At 41.6% G+C, this 17,868-nt stretch overlaps 1 protein-coding gene across 1 annotated transcript; it reads right to left on the reverse strand.

The window, feature by feature from the left end:
- Window positions 1-58: 58 nt before the first annotated feature.
- On the reverse strand, window positions 59-8,972 carry fam83ha (family with sequence similarity 83 member Ha). Its single transcript, XM_080869834.1, has 6 exons — window positions 8,644-8,972; window positions 7,380-7,831; window positions 7,105-7,269; window positions 6,209-6,333; window positions 1,302-6,072; window positions 59-1,199 (listed from the first exon to the last, which is right to left on the reverse strand). Exons 2-6 carry the CDS (start codon window positions 7,821-7,823, stop codon window positions 1,188-1,190), a joined length of 5,517 nt encoding a protein of 1,838 aa, XP_080725960.1. The 5' UTR covers window positions 7,824-7,831; window positions 8,644-8,972; the 3' UTR covers window positions 59-1,187.
- Between the last annotated feature and the right edge of the window lie 8,896 nt (window positions 8,973-17,868).

Raw genomic sequence — 17,868 nt, forward strand, 5'->3', positions numbered from 1 at the left:
TAATGAACTGCACCACAGACATGGGAGAAAAACAACAACAAAAACAAACAATCCTCGATATATTTAAGAAGTTTTATTTACAAACAGCAAAAGGTGATGAAGACAGGTATGATACTGTAAATCTGTGAGAACTCACTGTCACTGCTCAGCTCTACATACTCAAACATACATATGTAAACTCTTCACAGCTTCAAGATCAGTTTCAACAGACACGTAGAACAAGTACTGATTTAAAAACTGCAGGGTAGAGAAAAGTTTAAAAGACAAATAAAAGGTTGGTTTCAGCAGATTATAAAATACAACCCCATACTGTCGGATAGTTTTGGCTTTCCACGGGCAAAGTAAACACTTAAAAAAGCTTCATATGCTGGATTTTGGGGTTTGTTCCCCAAAATGTGTAAATGAAAAAGCGTTGAATGGTGTATATAAACAAGACCTTGAAGTAAACCTGATGCACCTTTGAATATTCATCATTAACCTTAATGACATCTGCTTTCAACAGCTGAAAACAAAAACGACACAGTGTTACACGTCGACGTCTGAGTCCATCGTGTGCATTTCCTTGTTTTCGGTTGCATGTTTAGGATGAAAAACTTTACAGTTTATTTATGCCAGCATGATCCACAGATCCACTTACTTCCAAATATATGTAATTATCATCTTTTTAAGATGAAGGTGAACCATTATAATACAAACTATAGTATATTACAGCTTTACAAAATCTGACCACTGCAGATTATCAGTTCTCTAACATCTCGTCATAAAACTAGCTGACGCTGCTGTCAGTGTTGTAAAAGATTACGGCAAGAAGGCCTCTTCACAGAAACTTGGTTTGACACATTGCACGTTACCCTGCAGTCAGTAAAAACATGTTCGATCCTGCACTCATGCTCTCAGTTCATACTGGGAGCAACTTGATGATTCAGCCACAGTAAGAAGCTCGTTGTTGAACACGTCGCACGTAATTGGGACAACGGCTTTGCAATAACTTGCATATTGTCTAAATTCACGCTTCAGTACACGTTCCCTGACTCTTCTGTGCATGATAAGCCTTGTTTTCCATACAACCCAGAAGAGAAATCCCATTTCCAACAAATATCTTTGCCAGCTTTTTATTTATTTAATTTCACTTCCTTCTACACATCCTGTATCCACCTTTTAATATCTCATCTTTCTTTGGATCCCATTTAAGTTGTCATCTGTGATAGTAGAGACAAAAAAAATAAATAGATTCACCACAAGGGTAATTAAATATATATTAATGCTTCTAATAGCAAACAATATTGGTAATACATTCATACCTCAAATCGACTGTAAACCTTCCTCTCCTTTCTCATATTCTGGATCCTCTCCAGCAGCTTTTCTCGCTCCTGAGGTGATTTTTGCCCTTTGTTTAGTTTATCAAGTCCTCGTTCTTTCTCCCTTTTAGCATTTTTGTCAGCTTTGTCTTCTTTCTCGTCATCGGTAACGGGAGACTCTTTGGTAGCCTCATTCCTGCTTTGGCTATTAGCGGAAATCTGCTCCAGGAGCAGCTTGGTATCGTCTCTGAGGTTGCTGCTCGAGAGCACGTTGGCTGTGGATGAGTGGTAGCGAGACTGGCTCGATTTGGGCTGCTTGGATGTGATCTCTGCTGATTCAGAAAAGTTACTTTGCTGTATTTGGTCATTCGTTTTCTCACTGCCGACAGACTCTTTGGCACTGCTTTCCTTTGTACCCTGGGTATGATCTGAGTTTCTCCCGCCTGTGTCCAGTTGCTCAGGCTCTGTTTTACTATTTTCAGCAGGCACAGGTGGCTCTGAGGTAGGCTCATTTGTGCTAGAGGGAGTTTTGGGGGCTTTATCCGATTCTGATGGAGTCTGGTTGGAAAGGGAATTTGTATCAGCGAGAGTGTGCAATGCAGACATGTTGGTTTCTGCTTTTTTAGCTTCAGGGGGCAAAACGAATTCAACTGACTCAGACAAAGGAGAGGAACGTGATCCTGTTTCAGCAGGGGTTGGTGCCTCAGCTCCTGTAAAGTTGAGGTCAGAGGGAGGGGTTGCTTGTATCTGTGCGTCTTGAGGAGCTGCAGTTGTTTCTGACTGCGAAGCATTAAGAGTAGAGTCTGTAATGACAGTGGAGCTTGCTTCTGATGGCAAATGCTTGGCTGGAGTGTCCGTGGGTGTGGGTACAGTAATAGTGGGCTCTTTTAGCTCAGGTACACATGGCTCAGGTGGAGAAGGGCTACTAGGTATGATATCACCTTTGACATGTGAAGATTCAGGAACCACAGAATCCTCTGCAACAGCCTTTTGAACTGAGCAAATTTCTGATTCAGAAACTTCTTTTTCTGTCTCAGTAACACCTTCCTCTGATTCAGAAACAGTCTTTGCAGTCTCAGAAATACCCTTTTCTGATTCTGGTTTTCCAGAAATTGCCTTTTCTGTTTCAGATACACCTATCTCTGATTCAAAAACAGCTCCCTCTGACTTTTCTCGTTCAGAAACTATGTTTTCTACTTGAGAAAGGCTCTTTTCTGACTCAGTAACACCTTCCTCTGATTCAGAAACAGTCTTTTCAGATTCAGAAATATCCTTTTCTGATTCGGGTTTTTCAGAAATGGCCTTTTCTGTTTCAGATACACCTATCTCTGATTCAGAAACATCTCTCTCTGACTTTTCTGGTTCAGAAACAATGTTTTCTGACCCAGAAACACGTCTTTCTACTTGAGAAAGGCGTGTTTGTGGTTCACAAATATCGTTTTCTGATTTTGATGTTTCAGAAATAGATTTTTGTGATTCAGAAACACCTTTCTCTGATTCTAAAGTACCCCTTTCTGGGTCTGATGTCTCAGAAATGGCCTTTTCTGTTTCAAAAACAGCTGTCTCTGATTCAGACGTGCCTATTTCCGATTCAGAGATATGTTTTTCTGGTTCAGAAATGCTCTTTTCAGAGTCAAAAATATCTTTTACTGATTCTTGTTTTTTAGAAATGGCATTTTCTGTTTCAGATAGAGCTCCCTCAGATTTTTCTGATTCAGAAACACACTTTTCTCCTTGAGAAAGGTTCTTTTCTGATTCAGAAACCTGCATTTCTGATTCAGTCATGCTCTTCTCAGCTACAGAAGGCTCTTTTTCGCTTTTACAATTGGCTTTCTCTGATTCAGAAATATCTTTTTCTGACCTTTCTGTGGAAGTTGTAGCACCAGAAACGCTTGTGGTGGACTGTAACGAGGATGAGCTTGACTCAGCACCACTAACAAACACCTCAGGAGAAACACCAGATTCCATATGTACAGAGTCAGTTGCTGAAGGAGTCTGGGATGACGGCAACTTGGAAGAGGAATCTAGAGGAGTTTGGTTACTTGTATCTTTAGATTTAGAATCTTCTGCTAACCCTTTTGGCGAGGAGCTCATAGAGTCATGTGCCTCTGTTTTATCATCATTTGAAGCTAATATGCCAGAAGCAGGGTGTGAACTGGAATCTTCTGAAAGTCTGTTCTCTTCAGTGGTAGAAAGAGAAGGCGTACTGGACGATAAAGAAACTGGACTTTTCTGTGAACCATAATCTAGCAGATTATTCTCAGAGGAGGATCTCAGCATTGATGGGTCAGAGGCGTCAACTGTTGATGTTACTGCAGGAGGGGAGATGCCGGTTACTAAATGAGTCAATTCAGGATTTTGGGTGTGAGAAGCCAACGCAGAAAGTCCTTCATCAGAATTGGCACAGACTGATTTAGACTCCTTTGAGGTAGAATCCGGGCTTGGGGTTTCCTTTTTATCAGTACTTTGTGTAAGTGAAGAAACATTAGTGGGAGCAGGATTTGTGGGTGGATGACTGGGGCTGCTCTCGTCATCAGCAGGATCTGACAGCATGGGTTCTTGTGGTGATTTGTTCAGAGGTAACTCTGAGGAAGCAGGAAGAAGATCTGTTGACTGACTGTTGTCCAGTTTTGTTGTGCCTAAATCTTCTGCTACTTTATTTTGTTCTTTAGAGCTCTGGGAGGTATTGGAGTGATTTTCGATCTGACTGTCCTGCTGGTTAATGTTTTCACTGGATTCAAAAGACACACTAGCTAACTGACTGTCTGCAGTAGCACTCTTTTCCCCCTCAGTTTTGGAAGCCCTGTCTTCTGAGGATTCTCTTGGTTCAGGTCCCTCCTTTTTGACACCACTGTTGACTTTTAGTTCAGTTTCTGGTTTCACCGGGTCTTTTCCTTTGCCCTTTGCAGCTTTTGTGGCTGCTTCAGCTTTGCGTTTTGCTGCCAGCTCTTTGAAAAACATTAATCTTACATCAGGATCATTCATATCTGCATATGGTAGAAGGGTGGCTAAAGGTTTAGGTGGTTGTACCGGCTGATTGGTTTTGGGTAGCTCAGCTTCAGAAAGCTTGGATCGAGGCATGGATGGCGAAAGATTAGGCTGCTCTACATGGGGTACTTTTGCTGACTCTGTTTCCTCACGCTTTTCTGAAACGTCTTTTGAATCTTCTTGCTTTGATGAATTTTTATCATCTCCTTTAGTGCTTTCCTTGTCTGGTTTTGTTTCTGTGGATGTCTTTAGGTACCGAGTCCATTCGTAAGGTTCTCTAGCAGCAGTTCTCCTTTGTCCCAGAACTTGAGAAACAAAGGGTAGTTTTATCTTTTCAGATTCAGTTTTGTCACTGTCTTCAGTGTCTCCGTCCTTTTGCTCAGGAGGGGGGGTAGTTTGACTATCCTGAGGAGCTGGCTGATCCAGAGAGCTGAATATCAGAGAGGACCTTAACCTGGAGCACCTGTTCATTCCACTAGCATTTAGTTTCCTTCGGAAAGAATCGGACCGCAGAAGCACAGAAGTCTTTGGCTCATTTTGTTCTCCCTCCTCTGTCCTCTTTTCCTCCTTGTTTGTGGTTTGTGACTCTGATGGTGTTGTTTTGGTTTCTTCTGCCACTGCAGGAGGTTCATCGGGCAATACCTTAGGCTGTTCTCTGGCTGTTGTTTTGGCATAATTTGGTATCTGACTCACCCTGGATATAACAGGAACTTTGAACTCTCTGACATTTGGGATTTTAGGAAGTGACAAATCAACCCCTGGTGCTGTTTTCTGCATGGTGTTACGGGGCTCTTCAAAAGGATCTGGGGCCTGAGGTGGTTCCACTGGCAGGCCTTCATCTCCTGAATTATCATATGCACTAAGGTATGAGTTAATCCTCCAGTTTCTCAGCCCCTTTTTAACCATGGGATCCTTGCGGTCACTGTTAGACTCCTGAAGAAACTGCCTCTGATCAGCGTGGCTGGAGGGCGTGGGAGAGGTTTGGCACGTATATGGATGGCCTAAACTTAGTCTTCTAGGTTGAGACGAACTAAAATCTGCTGCAGGAAGCATTTTCTCTGAGCTCTGATCATAGTCTTTGGTAGATGACAAGTAGTTAAAAACAGGGTCAAAATCAGGTGGTTGCATCTCTTGTGGTAAAGCAGATTCAGAGTATTGATCTCTTGAAAGATAGCCTTGGCTCCAGAACTTGTCATAGCTGTAATTTGCTTCTGGTCCTGGTGCTGGTCCTAGATAAGGCTGCTGGCCCCTGTAAAAATGCCTCCCCTGGGACTCAGGTTCTGGCATTCCCTGAGTTTGCAGGAATGGATAAGGATATCTTCCTTGAACACCTTCAGCAAAGCCAGGATGTTTAAAGGGTCGATTTTCCATCGGTGGAATCCTGGCACATCCCTGATCAAATGATGGGTCCACGTGTGGTTGTTGGGAAGGAAACCTATTGTACAAATCTGCGGGTCCACGCAGGGGTTCCTTAGTGTTAAAGGGCACCCTTCTCCAATCGTCATCCATTCGTTCATCACAGGACTGTCTGGCCCATTCATCTGGTTGACTAGAATCAGCTGCTGGCAGAGTTCTCATAGGCTCCCTGTACAGTGATAGCCTGTCACTGGCGTATTCCCTCTTTTGTAATGGATTCATGTCTTCCACTGGAGGAACCAAATCTTCAACAATCAGCGGCTGGGAATGAGCATACAGGATCCGAAACTCTTCATCAAAGGTAGTCACGAGCTGTCCGAAGAACAGGTGCGCCATGCAGCGGTGTAGTTTCTCAAAAGACCACATGAAGCTGGACATGACATAAGATAAGTGCAATTTAATACAAGAATCGTTAAAACGTTCAATAAACTGTTGCAAACACAACACATTTATTAGGAAACAATCCTGGTGTAGTAGGATTCTGCAGTAGTTTTAAACAGCCTCACCTGTAATTTCCACTCAGCACAGCCCTGCAGTCAGTCAACAAGAAGCGATCCATCATCTGACCTTTGAAGGATTTGCCTGAGCGACACTTGTACAAGCTGCCAGACACTGTTCTCACTCGTAAAAACTGCAAGGCACAAGGAATCACCTTAAGATTTATAAAACCTAAAAATGTATGAAGCACATCTAGCAATGTTTTCAATTGCATAAATCCAAGATAGGTGGCAGCATTGCATTAGCACTGCGTCTTCTGAGATAACGTCACAGAAAAGGAGAAAAAGATTGTATACGTAGTTCACTTTTGCAGTACTATACTGGTCATGTGATTTTTTTTAAACATCACTAAATGAGTCAGTCTCCATTTACTCAACATATCAGGCTCAGATGTATTAATACTGGCATTTTATTTATATTACACAATAGCATAAAATGCAGTTCTAAGAACTTTCCTGTGCCAGTGGAGACTTGAGAGAGTCATCTTTTACCAATTGCTTAGCTTTTGTTGGACAATATAGCTTACTGTGAAAAGACCACTGGGAGATAAAGCTGGTGATATTCAAAATTTTGTAATACTGTCAACAAATCCCATGAAAAGACAAAACAACTATGGGTCATCTCTCAGTGCTTTCCAAACACCCCCACCCCTCCTCAGTGGCCTGTAGTGCCAAATCCATTCATTCCAAATGAAGACAAAACAGCCTTCAAAACGCATAATAAAAATAGATTTCAACCATTTAATCAGTTTAAGCAGACATAAACAGCAAATTTGTTAAGGACTACTTTGAGCCACAGATCGTGCATATTGTATATGAAGTAAAAGGCCAGACATAAAGTATAAATGGGAGTGGAAATTAAACATGTAAGAAGACAAAATGCATTGCAAAGAATACTCAATCACCTGAATGCTCTGCAGGTTTACTCTGCAGTTGGATACCATGCTCACAAAGTGATGTGCATTCAGCTCGTCTAGAAGGATGTAGACAGCAACGTTTCTCGTGGCAGCGTTAAGGACATCCGCAAAAATGTCAACATCGGTAAACATATCCATCGCTATGGCAATGACCTGAGGAAATGAAAGAAAACAAAGCGACCAAAGCGAAAACAAAAGCGCCATGAGCATGACAGTCGAAAAAAGAACAATGGTGATTAATGTGAAGGAAACCGCAGGCCAACCTGTTGAGCGTTTTTGATGAGTCGCCGGGCCTGCTCCTTGATACTTGGCATGTCTGGCTCAGGGGGGTTGACCAGAGTGGTAACCTCTGTGGGCACACTGAAGAGTTGCAAGTGGGGCCACCCGAGGTCCAAATCTGGGACGTCCTGGTCGCTGTGAATCGGCCAGTAAGTGTCTGAGGATCCATCTCCCCCGCTTTCCAGAAAAAGCTGTTCAGAGTGTCCGATCAGCTGGGGACCCTGAACGAAGCCCATAATGTGCTGAATCTCAGGTGTGGACAGAAAGTCCACCACATCCGCCTTTTTGAGGAACTCATAGTACCCCTCCAAATCCCCCTCAACCAGAGCGTCAATGGCCAAGCGGTACTCTTCCCGGTAGTGAGGAGGGAGGTAGTTGGGGTCCAGGGGGTTATCCCCAGCAGAGGAACACTGAGAGCGACGCGCCATACTGTGGTCTTAGGAGAGGACAAAGGGCAAAAAGATACGCAACTTGTAAATGTTTTTGAACCAAATTTGGGTTCAGCTGTAATCAGATACACTCACACAACCCACAGATGTCTAATTCGCTGCTTCTTGTTGTCATGCGAGATAGAATAAAATCTAAAGATAACAACATGTACTATTTGACAAAAAAAAACACCCTGACATGATAAAGACTCTAACAAATCAAAAGTAACAGAAGCATTTATTCTACTGTTTGTGTGGCATATTTACACTGTCTGGGTCCATAGTTACAACAGTGGTGGAGTTCACTTTCTTAAAAATCAACTAGCTGCACCCAAGTTGAGATACCACTCTATCAATACACCGTGACAAACCCAGCTCAACAACATCTGCTACAATTTCATTGGACCGGTGAAAGCACAATGAGGGAAATGGAATCTAACCACAGGATAGATGGTTAGGGTGTGGCCCCTCCCTCTGGCCAAACACCCTCGACTCCATTTGAACTTTCATGTAAAGCCAGAAATCTCATATAAACGAGAAAAGAAACACCAGGAGTAAAGAGTAAAGCTCAAAGCCCTGGAGCAGACGTTAAAGGACAACAAGCTCTAAGTAAATAAGTTACAGATAAAATAGCTTTGTGTTGCCGCTACGCAAGTGAGTCTGTCATTTACGGACAAAACTTTTCCCCCCACCGAGTTAGAAAAGTTAACCGGAGCTGGGTCAGTCTGTAGTCTCATGTTGGATCCAGCTAGCCCAAACACCGCAGGGGCTAACAGCACAGAGCCATACAGCCCCCACAGTTACCGTCTGCTGAGCCTACCTCATTGGTGTACCCGTCAAGCTCTCCGTCGGTTAAACTTCACAGCAGTCATCTTGCTTTCTTCACCGTGTTGTTGTTCACAGCTGTACCGAGCTTCCAAGTCCAGGTGTGACCTGCCGAAAGTTTACTCTTACACTGCCTTTTCCCCTGTCACCCAGCTAAACCAGTTTGCTGTCATGCTTGAGACATGTTGGCGAGAATGTCTGAGACGCATCGACCGGAGGAAAAAAGTAGTGTCGACAGACCTCGCCCCGCCTCACCGGCTGCAGCAGCTCCGCAGTTTGTTCACTTCTGCTCAGCTCTCAGTGTCCGTGGCTGTCCTGAGCCAGCTGAACTCTGCCCAGATGTTATCATCCCACTCCTGACACTCACTCGCTACTACTGCTGTAAACTGGAGCCGAACTTTGTGGCTAGTTTTAGCCCTATCAGGTAATGCGTTGCTAGTTCATAAAAACCCTGCGTTGATCGCTCATATTTCTCTCCCGCCCCCACCTAACACTGTTCTGAATCATTAGTTATTATCAGTTAATACGTTTTGTGTGATCGTGCTGGCAGATATTGTTACCCGGTTATAAAGGCCAAGGATAAACCCACTGTAAATTAATTATCAACAGGTCATAGCAGGGTGTTCCACCAGGGAGTAGGGGCATACGGACACATTAATACAGACATAGTAGTTTGAGACGGCTGTTGTTACCAGGGACGGAGCGAAGGGCATGGCTCGGTACCCCCCCCCCCCCCCCCCCCCCCAAAAAAAAGAAACCAAAACAAAACAACAAAACAAAACAAAAACCCAAACATTCAAACAAACAGGAAGAAAGGCAAAAATGACATAAAGGGTGGATGAGGAGATTTAATTCCTTCTATAAAATGTTTAATAACATTACACGTAATAAAAGCTATTAGCTTTAATTGTAGGTACACTCATGTACCCACGCACACTCTGGAAGGAAATCGCACTGACATGGCGACAAGTGAAAAAAGAAAAAAAATTTGAATCAATTCAAGCGACTTCAAACAAATAGAGGTGAAAAAAAATGCAGGCTGGGCAAAGCGAGTGGTATCTGGGATAAACTCAACATTCAGGCGAGTGACTGTAGCTACCTGAGGAGTGAAGAACATACTGTAGTTGACTGAGATATGACCTGGTAGTAAATAGAGGGCCATCTAAGCAACTGGAGCCTGGAAGTGACCATTTCAACACGATGTGCTAGATGTACTGGTGTACTGCCTATCATTCCCTAAAGCTCCATCCACGCTGCAAGCAATTTGCTTTGAAGTCAAGGGCTGGTTCCTTGCATACATTCCAGGCTCTGGTCTAAGGCCTTCTAAGGCAATATATCAGTTAACAGTATCCAGCGATAAAAGTTTATTTCAGGTCCCGCCCACTTTGCATAGCAGTTAGTTAGTTAGTTGCTTGTAGTCACGGAATGTCATTCACCTTCTATGGCATCTGGTTGCCACATCACTGTGATTTGCCTCAAGGATGGGTCCTGTACTTTGCAAACTGCAATCAAACAATGTATAAATAACATTGTAACCAGACTGCATTTTGTTAACTATGTTACTTTGCAGTTAAAGCTTGTGCTTCAGAGTAGCCTCTGACTTGTTCCATGGCAGCCATGTAGGCAGAAAGGTCTGTGTACATTGAAATCATTATAAGTCAGTGAATTTTCAATCAGTTTTCGGGTGCTTTTCTTTGACATTTGTTTCTTTCTGATTGAATTTTCAGATTTCACATGTTGTACCGCTGTCCTGACCTTTGGATTCATAAGTCAATAATATCTGTTACTGCTGATATTCTGTTTAGTTTTGTATAATTTGACATACTTTACCATTTTCTCCTAGTTTTCCTGGCTTTTTGACAGCCACCCTTCGACTGAGACTTTATCTGATGAGGCTTTGGTCAATAGTAGATAGATCAACTAAAGGGTGAGATGGATCTCTCGGGAATCAAAATATAAAGAAATGATTGGACACTTTGCAAAGTACTGTAGAAATAAAATGAGAAGAACATGCCATCAGTGACATTGGTTTAGTCCTTTTTTGGCAAATGAATAACACTTAAGGAAATGTTTGTGGTTTAGGTTTAGGATTAATGCTTACTTATTTAATTGACCAGTTTTTAATGTTTTCTTTCATTCACAAAACATCGGGGTGGCCATTAAGGGTCCATGTCTTACTTTTTCTCATGGTGCACTAGCTGATAAAGCCATCTCTGCTTATAAATATGTTAAAAATGGGAACTAATGGGACTTCAGATTCAGCTGTACCTAATTATAGGCCTCTTCATTAAAAAAAATCATAGTTAATCATATTTACTTTGATGATATACGCTGAATAAAAATAAACAACTACCGGTTGTTAAGAGGTTGAGACGCTGCAAAGGAATAAAACTAATTAATACAGGAATGAAACCTATCCTCTCTGAACAATGTAAACAGTCACTGGAATTCCATTCAAGCCTGGATTCTGTAGAAAAGACTTCCTAATAGGTTAACCTCAAACTTCTTACTATGATGAGCATATTAACAAACAATAGAAACACTGGGCGAGGATGATCATTACAAAGAGTGCCGCCCTACCAGCCCTTGTTGAAGGTGTAGCCTCAAGTGTGCAAAAAAAAAGGCTACACCTTCAACATGATCCCATCATTCATTCTTTTTTTCTGCTTTTCATGCTTCATTAACGATTTCTTTTGTGGCATTCACTATAAACTGAAATGATATTATCCTTTCTTTGTTGTTTACTAAGGGTTCTCATGTGGAAATGTAGCCTAAAAGTTGGAGGAAGGACATCTGGGTTTCCAAGACAGGATTTTTGCAACCCGTGTTTTGTTAAACCTTGAAAGGAGAGAGATAGAGAGGCTAAAATTCAGTGATTTTTCTTTAAGGGCAGCTCCAACCTCATACCTAAAATAGCCATGTCAGCGTGAACGCTGATGTAACCAATCCAAAGGAAGTGAGACAACATAGCAGCTCAAGTAAAGACTTGAAGACAATCCTTCATTGTTCGCTTCAGGCACCACCCAAGGCACACAGAGGAGCAGTTGGAATAGAGACATAAAAAGTCATGTTCTCTTGGTTCATAGATAGTTGCTACACTACATACCATTGGGTAGCATTCACAGTGGCAGTCCTTTAACCCATGTAGCTCTCAATAAAAATACACAACCCATGTCTTGCCTTTTGGTTTTGTGACTGACAGCAGTGATTATGAAACATGAACTCGGACACACAGTGACTCAGAGCTGAGGTCCTCCCCCTTCCTAAAACACCACCAAGAATGTGTGAATCAAACTCAGTGTGAACTGTTATGATTTATGTGATACCACAACTTCAGCTCAAATGTACAACTGTTATTGTCAAAAGGGGACAAAGAAGGCATATCACTGGAGGAAGAATATCCTGCACCGCAGATCTGATTACCGCGTCCTTGCAGAGACCTCGTAGACTAAGTAAGGTTCGTTTAAAGTGTTGAGTGATACAGTTCACACTCATTCTGCATGATGCACACACTTTGATAACACTGCTAAACAAACAGAGGAGTGCAAGTCGTGAACAGCACCACCTTCCCGGACTCCCACACTCTTGGACTGTGCCCCACCAGTACACACTCTGTAATGAAGAATATAAACCTTGGATTTAATTGGCAACCTGCACAGATTCAACAGCTGCCAACCTTAGAGAATTCAGCACCAAACAAAACCGAGGAGGTCCCATGAAGAGCTGGAAAGTACATGGCACGTAGTTTGTAGGCCATACCTTTTTAATGACATTGAATGACATCTGAACATCTTCACAAGGTGTTCACCGTATAAATGGGGAGAGCTCTGTATCACTTCAAAAGGCTTCATATTCTCATAAATGCTTCAAATGGAAAAGCTTAACTTCAATTGTTGGGTGGGGCCGCAGTGCTGTTTGCAGGTCTTTTTTAATGTGGGTATGTACAATATAAGCCTTAACCGACCATGCTTTTTAGTTAGGCTTGCAACATGACTCCAGAAATGACAATAATGGTTGGTTGTTCTAGACCAGGGATGTCAAACATAAGGCCCGGAGGCCAGAATTTGCAGAGCAAAGACACCAATCCAACCAACTAGACAGTTTTGGAAAATCCGAACTGTATTTTCATGAGTCCGATTGCTTTTCATCCATCCTGATTTCTTAAATTTACTACAACATAATTTATTTATCCAGTAAAACTGATAAAATGGAGATGTATTATTGAAATTGCACTTTTTCTTATATTAAGATCTATCGAATTAAATGTGCACTTAAACTTCTTTACATGGTCAGAAAGAAGAGGTTAACTGGTCTGGCTTGCTTAATATCAAAGCGGTCTGCATGTGGCCTGAACCATAAAAGGAAAGTTTCTATCTATAAATCTATCTATAAATCTATTCTATCTATTTGAACCCTAGAGTCTGACATTTTGATTGTGTCATTATGGTTTTTTAAGCCATCATATCATAAAAAGGAGGGCTTAATGTAAACGATAGCTACCTTCATTAGCAAGATACCCCCAGAGATCTGTGTCTGTGCTAACATATAAAACAAATCATGCTAGAATTTCACTACCAAAAAAACTGAGCATACTTCTTTGATTGTCTGCCAGTACAGTTGACTAACACTGGCCATATTGTTTGCCATAATTGTATTAAAAAATTCTCCGGAAGACTCCAACACCACAGACACAATGGGTTAGCAGAGGTGAGGCCTAGCATACAGCTAACAACTATTCCTTCCTGTTGGCATCTATCTGTTACTGAAATAAGCTACACCCTTAATCCTGCATAATTTTAAGGATAATACATTTAAAAAAGAGTGACTTATATACAAATTCACTCCATTCACAGTTGTCATGAAAAGGGAAATAAGCTATGGACATCTTTGTTTTGTTTTTGTTTTTTAACTAGGCTGTAAAAATGGTTTGCTTTGTATTTTAGCATGACGAGTTTGTGGGGATGGAAGCCAGCCTGAAGGTGCTAAACAATGGCCGTGCTTTGCTCCGATTCTTGTTTGACATCAATTCACACTGTAATATTTAAACATCTGTGGTTTCGACAACATTTTTTTATGTACGTTCATGTACAGAAATGACTCTTGTTGATATCCTGACCTTGTATTCTATTGCCACACTCAAAAAAATGTGAAGACATGTAAATTTTCAATATTATTTGTTACATAAGAACAGTGTGAAACATGAAGTGTAATTGAATCTGGTCAAATTTAATTTACTTGAGTGGTATAAATTTAGTTTATACTAATCACATTCATTTAATCACCTGATTGTGGCACTGCCATACATGACAAAAAGAATAACATGCAAAACTGAGACATCCACATTTCATCTATTTTTTATTTACTCTGTATTTAGTGATAACTCCAGTAGTGACACGTAATGTTGATTATATTTAAAATTCAACCACAGAAATGGTTAAACACAAAATGATTTGATTGAGTTTTTGGCTGAAGTTCCTCTCTTTTACCTCTATGTAGGAAGCCATGTGTTCATCTGTTGTTTATAACATGTCCTGAGGCTATTGTGCTGATAAGGAGAGCATGTAGGAAGAGGAAGATTGACACTAGAGAAAAAAATGGAGTGTGAGAAAACAAAGAGAAAAGGAAGAGCAGCAGCTGCTGAATCCATTTCTGGGCGCATACTGTCACGGAGGGACACAGGAAGTCTTAGTGGTTCTCAAAGAGGTGAGATCATGCTTGGCTAAAGAGATGATGAAAGTTAATGAAAGTCTGCAGACAATGGGCTGAGCACATTTCCAAACGTGTTAACGTTGCTTTGCTTAATTCATCCATATCCAGATGAGATTCAGCCTATGAAATTCTTGAATATGATAAAATTAGATGGCCACTCTTATCTGGGTGGATTCTGGATCTGTGCCATGTTGGACAAACCTTGTCATTTGAGCAAAGACTAGCTCCTCTATCTTTGTCACTTGTTGAGAGGATGGCAAATTCCGCAGATTATTGCATTCCCACATCAAGAGTACAATAATGTACTCTTTCAACCCCCTGTCACCAGTTTTTATCTCCATTAAGCCAGAGATTACCAACTTGCTGGTGACAAAAGGTGTAGATATAAACACACAGATGTAACAAAACAGCAGGCTTGTGTCAGTGCAGAATGTCTAGAGAGCGACTTGAAGGTGTGAAATGGATCCACGTTGTTTGGCGTACGTGGAGGCCGTGTTAGGCCAGTGCTGAGCTCATTTCCCAGGGTGCTCAGCAGCAGGTGTGCATCTCATTTGCCTGTCATTTCACCTGTTGACAGTGTTTGTGTTTTTAGAGTATTTTCTCTGTGTGTGTCTGCAGCTTGCAACAAGAGAAAAGTTTATTTAAGTCTACCTTTTGAATCCACTTTGGACACGCTTTGGCTTACAAAGCTGCGTGTGTGTGCATGTCCCGTGTGCAACTACACTAACATGCGTGCTTGCTTGTGCCTGTCTTTACGTGTGGCAGGTCGCCACAGGAGTGGCAGAGCTGTAATCAGCACTTTACACTATGTCGCACTAGAGGAAATGTTCTGAGAAAAATAGGAGCAATTACTGACTGGAGTAATGCACAACCAGCTCTGACCTCATCCAGGACTTGAGATTACATTGAGACAGGACACAGACTTACTGCAGGGAGGGTAGCTCTCCACAATGATGTTATACATGCTGTCTGCCAGTGGAAAAGATGCAAAAACAAACAAACAAAAAAAAAAAACAGGGAGCAGCTATAATGCCTTACATCTTGCTTACATTTACTCTTTTTTTTTACATGCCTGCGTTATTTCCAGCACTATTGTATTGCATCCTGTGGTACATCCTGCTGCTGAAATACTGCATACTGGGATGTCCTGCACTGAGTCAGGGACACTGAATAGACATCAAGTCCCCACGGTACATCTCAGACTCAAGCACACAGCTATAGCTTTTCCTTTGGCATAAAGTGATCGATGTTACCGCAGTCCTTCAAGGTTTAGCTGCAGAAAGAGCCTAGAAAGCACAGAATAAGCAAATCACAAGTAAGACAAACATTAGAGTCACATTTCTGCCAAGATGACTTCCTTTCATACTTCCAGTGACCTCTTAGGTTGTTCCATTTTCTTTTGTGGCCTTTGTTTGCATACGCCTGCAATTAGTTGTTTGATGGCACTGAAGTCGAGTTGGCAAAGGCTCAAGAAGGCGGCACAACGAGCTGCTGAACTTCTAAACCCTGCCGAGTTAGCTCTCGGGGCTGCTTGCATAGGCATATACTTTTGCATAAAAATGAAAAAACGGTTACACGGAAATAGCCTGGTTCAGATTCTGAGGGGATTTACAAAACCAAGCAGGATTTCAGGTGGAAAATATTACGTGGCTCTGTGAGAACTGAGCTCACATGGTTTCTCACTGCAACTTAAACCTCAGCAAAAAGTGTAGATGAAATATATTTTGTTTGAGACCTCCATTATAATCCATATTTGACTCTAGGCGATATAACAAAATGCAGATTCCTGGGTACAGGGTGGCAGAAACTTACCCAGTATGTGTTTTTCACTGCTACCTCATTCTGTTTGCTTTCCTGCAGGTGTTTGAGGACAATCTGCTTTTCAGGATTGAGATTTTGGAGTATTTTCATTAATTCTTGCTGGAAACCCATTCTTAACTTTCAAATGAAACTACAAATTTTAAAATCCAGCCTGGATTTATTTCAGATTGCAGTGGGTGCGCTGAGAAACTCTAGTGCAGGGTACTATCTGAATGGTGACACAAGGCCTTTTCTCACAGCATTTTATCCGATTGAGGTCACCCTGCTTGGGGCTAAAACGTAGCAGCAACATAACGTAGCAGCATAGCAACATAACTCTGGCACCTAGTGTCATAATCACAGAGGGTTCATGTAACCTAGATTAGTTTTCATGAAAAAATAAATCCTCATAAAATATCTGAGAAGATTTGCATTTTGGAAGATTCTGAACTCCCGCCACTGTTCTGCCGTAGCCCACCGGCCGAAAGGCATGCAGCTTTGTGAGGAATGCAGGCAGTTTGTGGTCTGGCCAACTATGTGCACAGGCAAGGGCCTCAAAGGTGAATCAGCCAAGAGTACAGGGGAGAAAACTGCGCTAATGCCTAATAGTTTTACCTTTTAAAATACGTAATTTAGTAATTATTTAGTTTTGCCTTGTCTGAACATTTGATATTATACAACGCAGACCATGCCACTGTGGGTTAAGTCTTCTGGTGGAGTGGAAGTATTTAACATACAAACTATTTGGTGGGAATGTTGTACTCATACAGAACAAGGCTCTGGAATTTAGAGGTCAAATGTCTTTACCTCTGTACATGCCATAGCAGGTTTATATTGTATATGCTACTGTCAGCTGCTCCCATGTGAAAAACAGGCAGCTCTCCTTGTTTGATTTGGCAGATTTTTACACAGCATGCCCTTTCCTGATGCAATCCCAAGTGGATTTCTGCCTCTGTTGGAATCTTTCATAGACCTTTCACTTCATAGGTGAATATATAAACAACTACGTTATGGAGCTGCATTGTACGTACTATACCATACATTTTGCTATTTTAACGATTACTGTGTACTATTCAGATATTTGGATGTATGTTATTTTGATGCTTTGGCAATACTGTTTCTAAAAAAGGTCATCAAAATAAATCGCTTTTTAATGTTACTTTGGCCATTTATGTTATATATTCACTCAACAGCATGGCGGTTTACGCAATTTCCTCACAAGCGAAAGATCCCTGTTTAGATCATTAGAGGCGACACACATCCCTTTGGGATTTTGTCAGGAAGGACATCTGGCATTAAAAAAAGAAAAGAAAAAACTCTGCCAAATCAAATATGCTGAGCTACCCATATGTGGTTACCTCTTGGGAATAAGGGAGAAGCCCAAGTAGCTTTAGCCTATGCTGAAAATTGCTGAAGGCAAAAGATGAAGCTAAGGTTCCCTTAAATGAATGTAATGTTGTTATACAGTAGGTCTGTGATTGTGAAGCCAGGCTTTTTGGGGGCAATTCTGTAAGCGGTTGTGACCCCTGACCTTTTTGTAGACCAATCTTTACCAGGGCGCAGTTCTCAGGACTTCATTATGTAATGGTATTTATGGCTAATTACTTAAGCTATTTATTACCTTAAGCCTAAGTAAACACTTCAAAATTGTACAACCCAGAAATGGGCATGGCAAAGACCCACAGTATTATCTGTCTACCAGTCTCAGCAC

Source organism: Rhamphochromis sp. 'chilingali', assembly GCF_963969265.1.
Source record: "Rhamphochromis sp. 'chilingali' genome assembly, chromosome: 20".
Lineage (NCBI taxonomy): Eukaryota > Metazoa > Chordata > Actinopteri > Cichliformes > Cichlidae > Rhamphochromis > Rhamphochromis sp. 'chilingali'.

Bases quoted from the DNA above. Each gene is read 5' to 3' on its own strand.
- fam83ha (XM_080869834.1), bottom strand. From the start codon at position 7,823: ATGGCGCGTCGCTCTCAGTGTTCCTCTGCTGGGGATAACCCCCTGGAC. The intron at 7,270-7,379 runs GTTGGCCTGCGG...TCATTTCCTCAG, and splicing joins TCATCAAAAACGCTCAACAG to GTCATTGCCATAGCGATGGA. The intron at 6,073-6,208 runs GTGAGGCTGTTT...TGTCATGTCCAG, and splicing joins GTGCTGAGTGGAAATTACAG to CTTCATGTGGTCTTTTGAGA.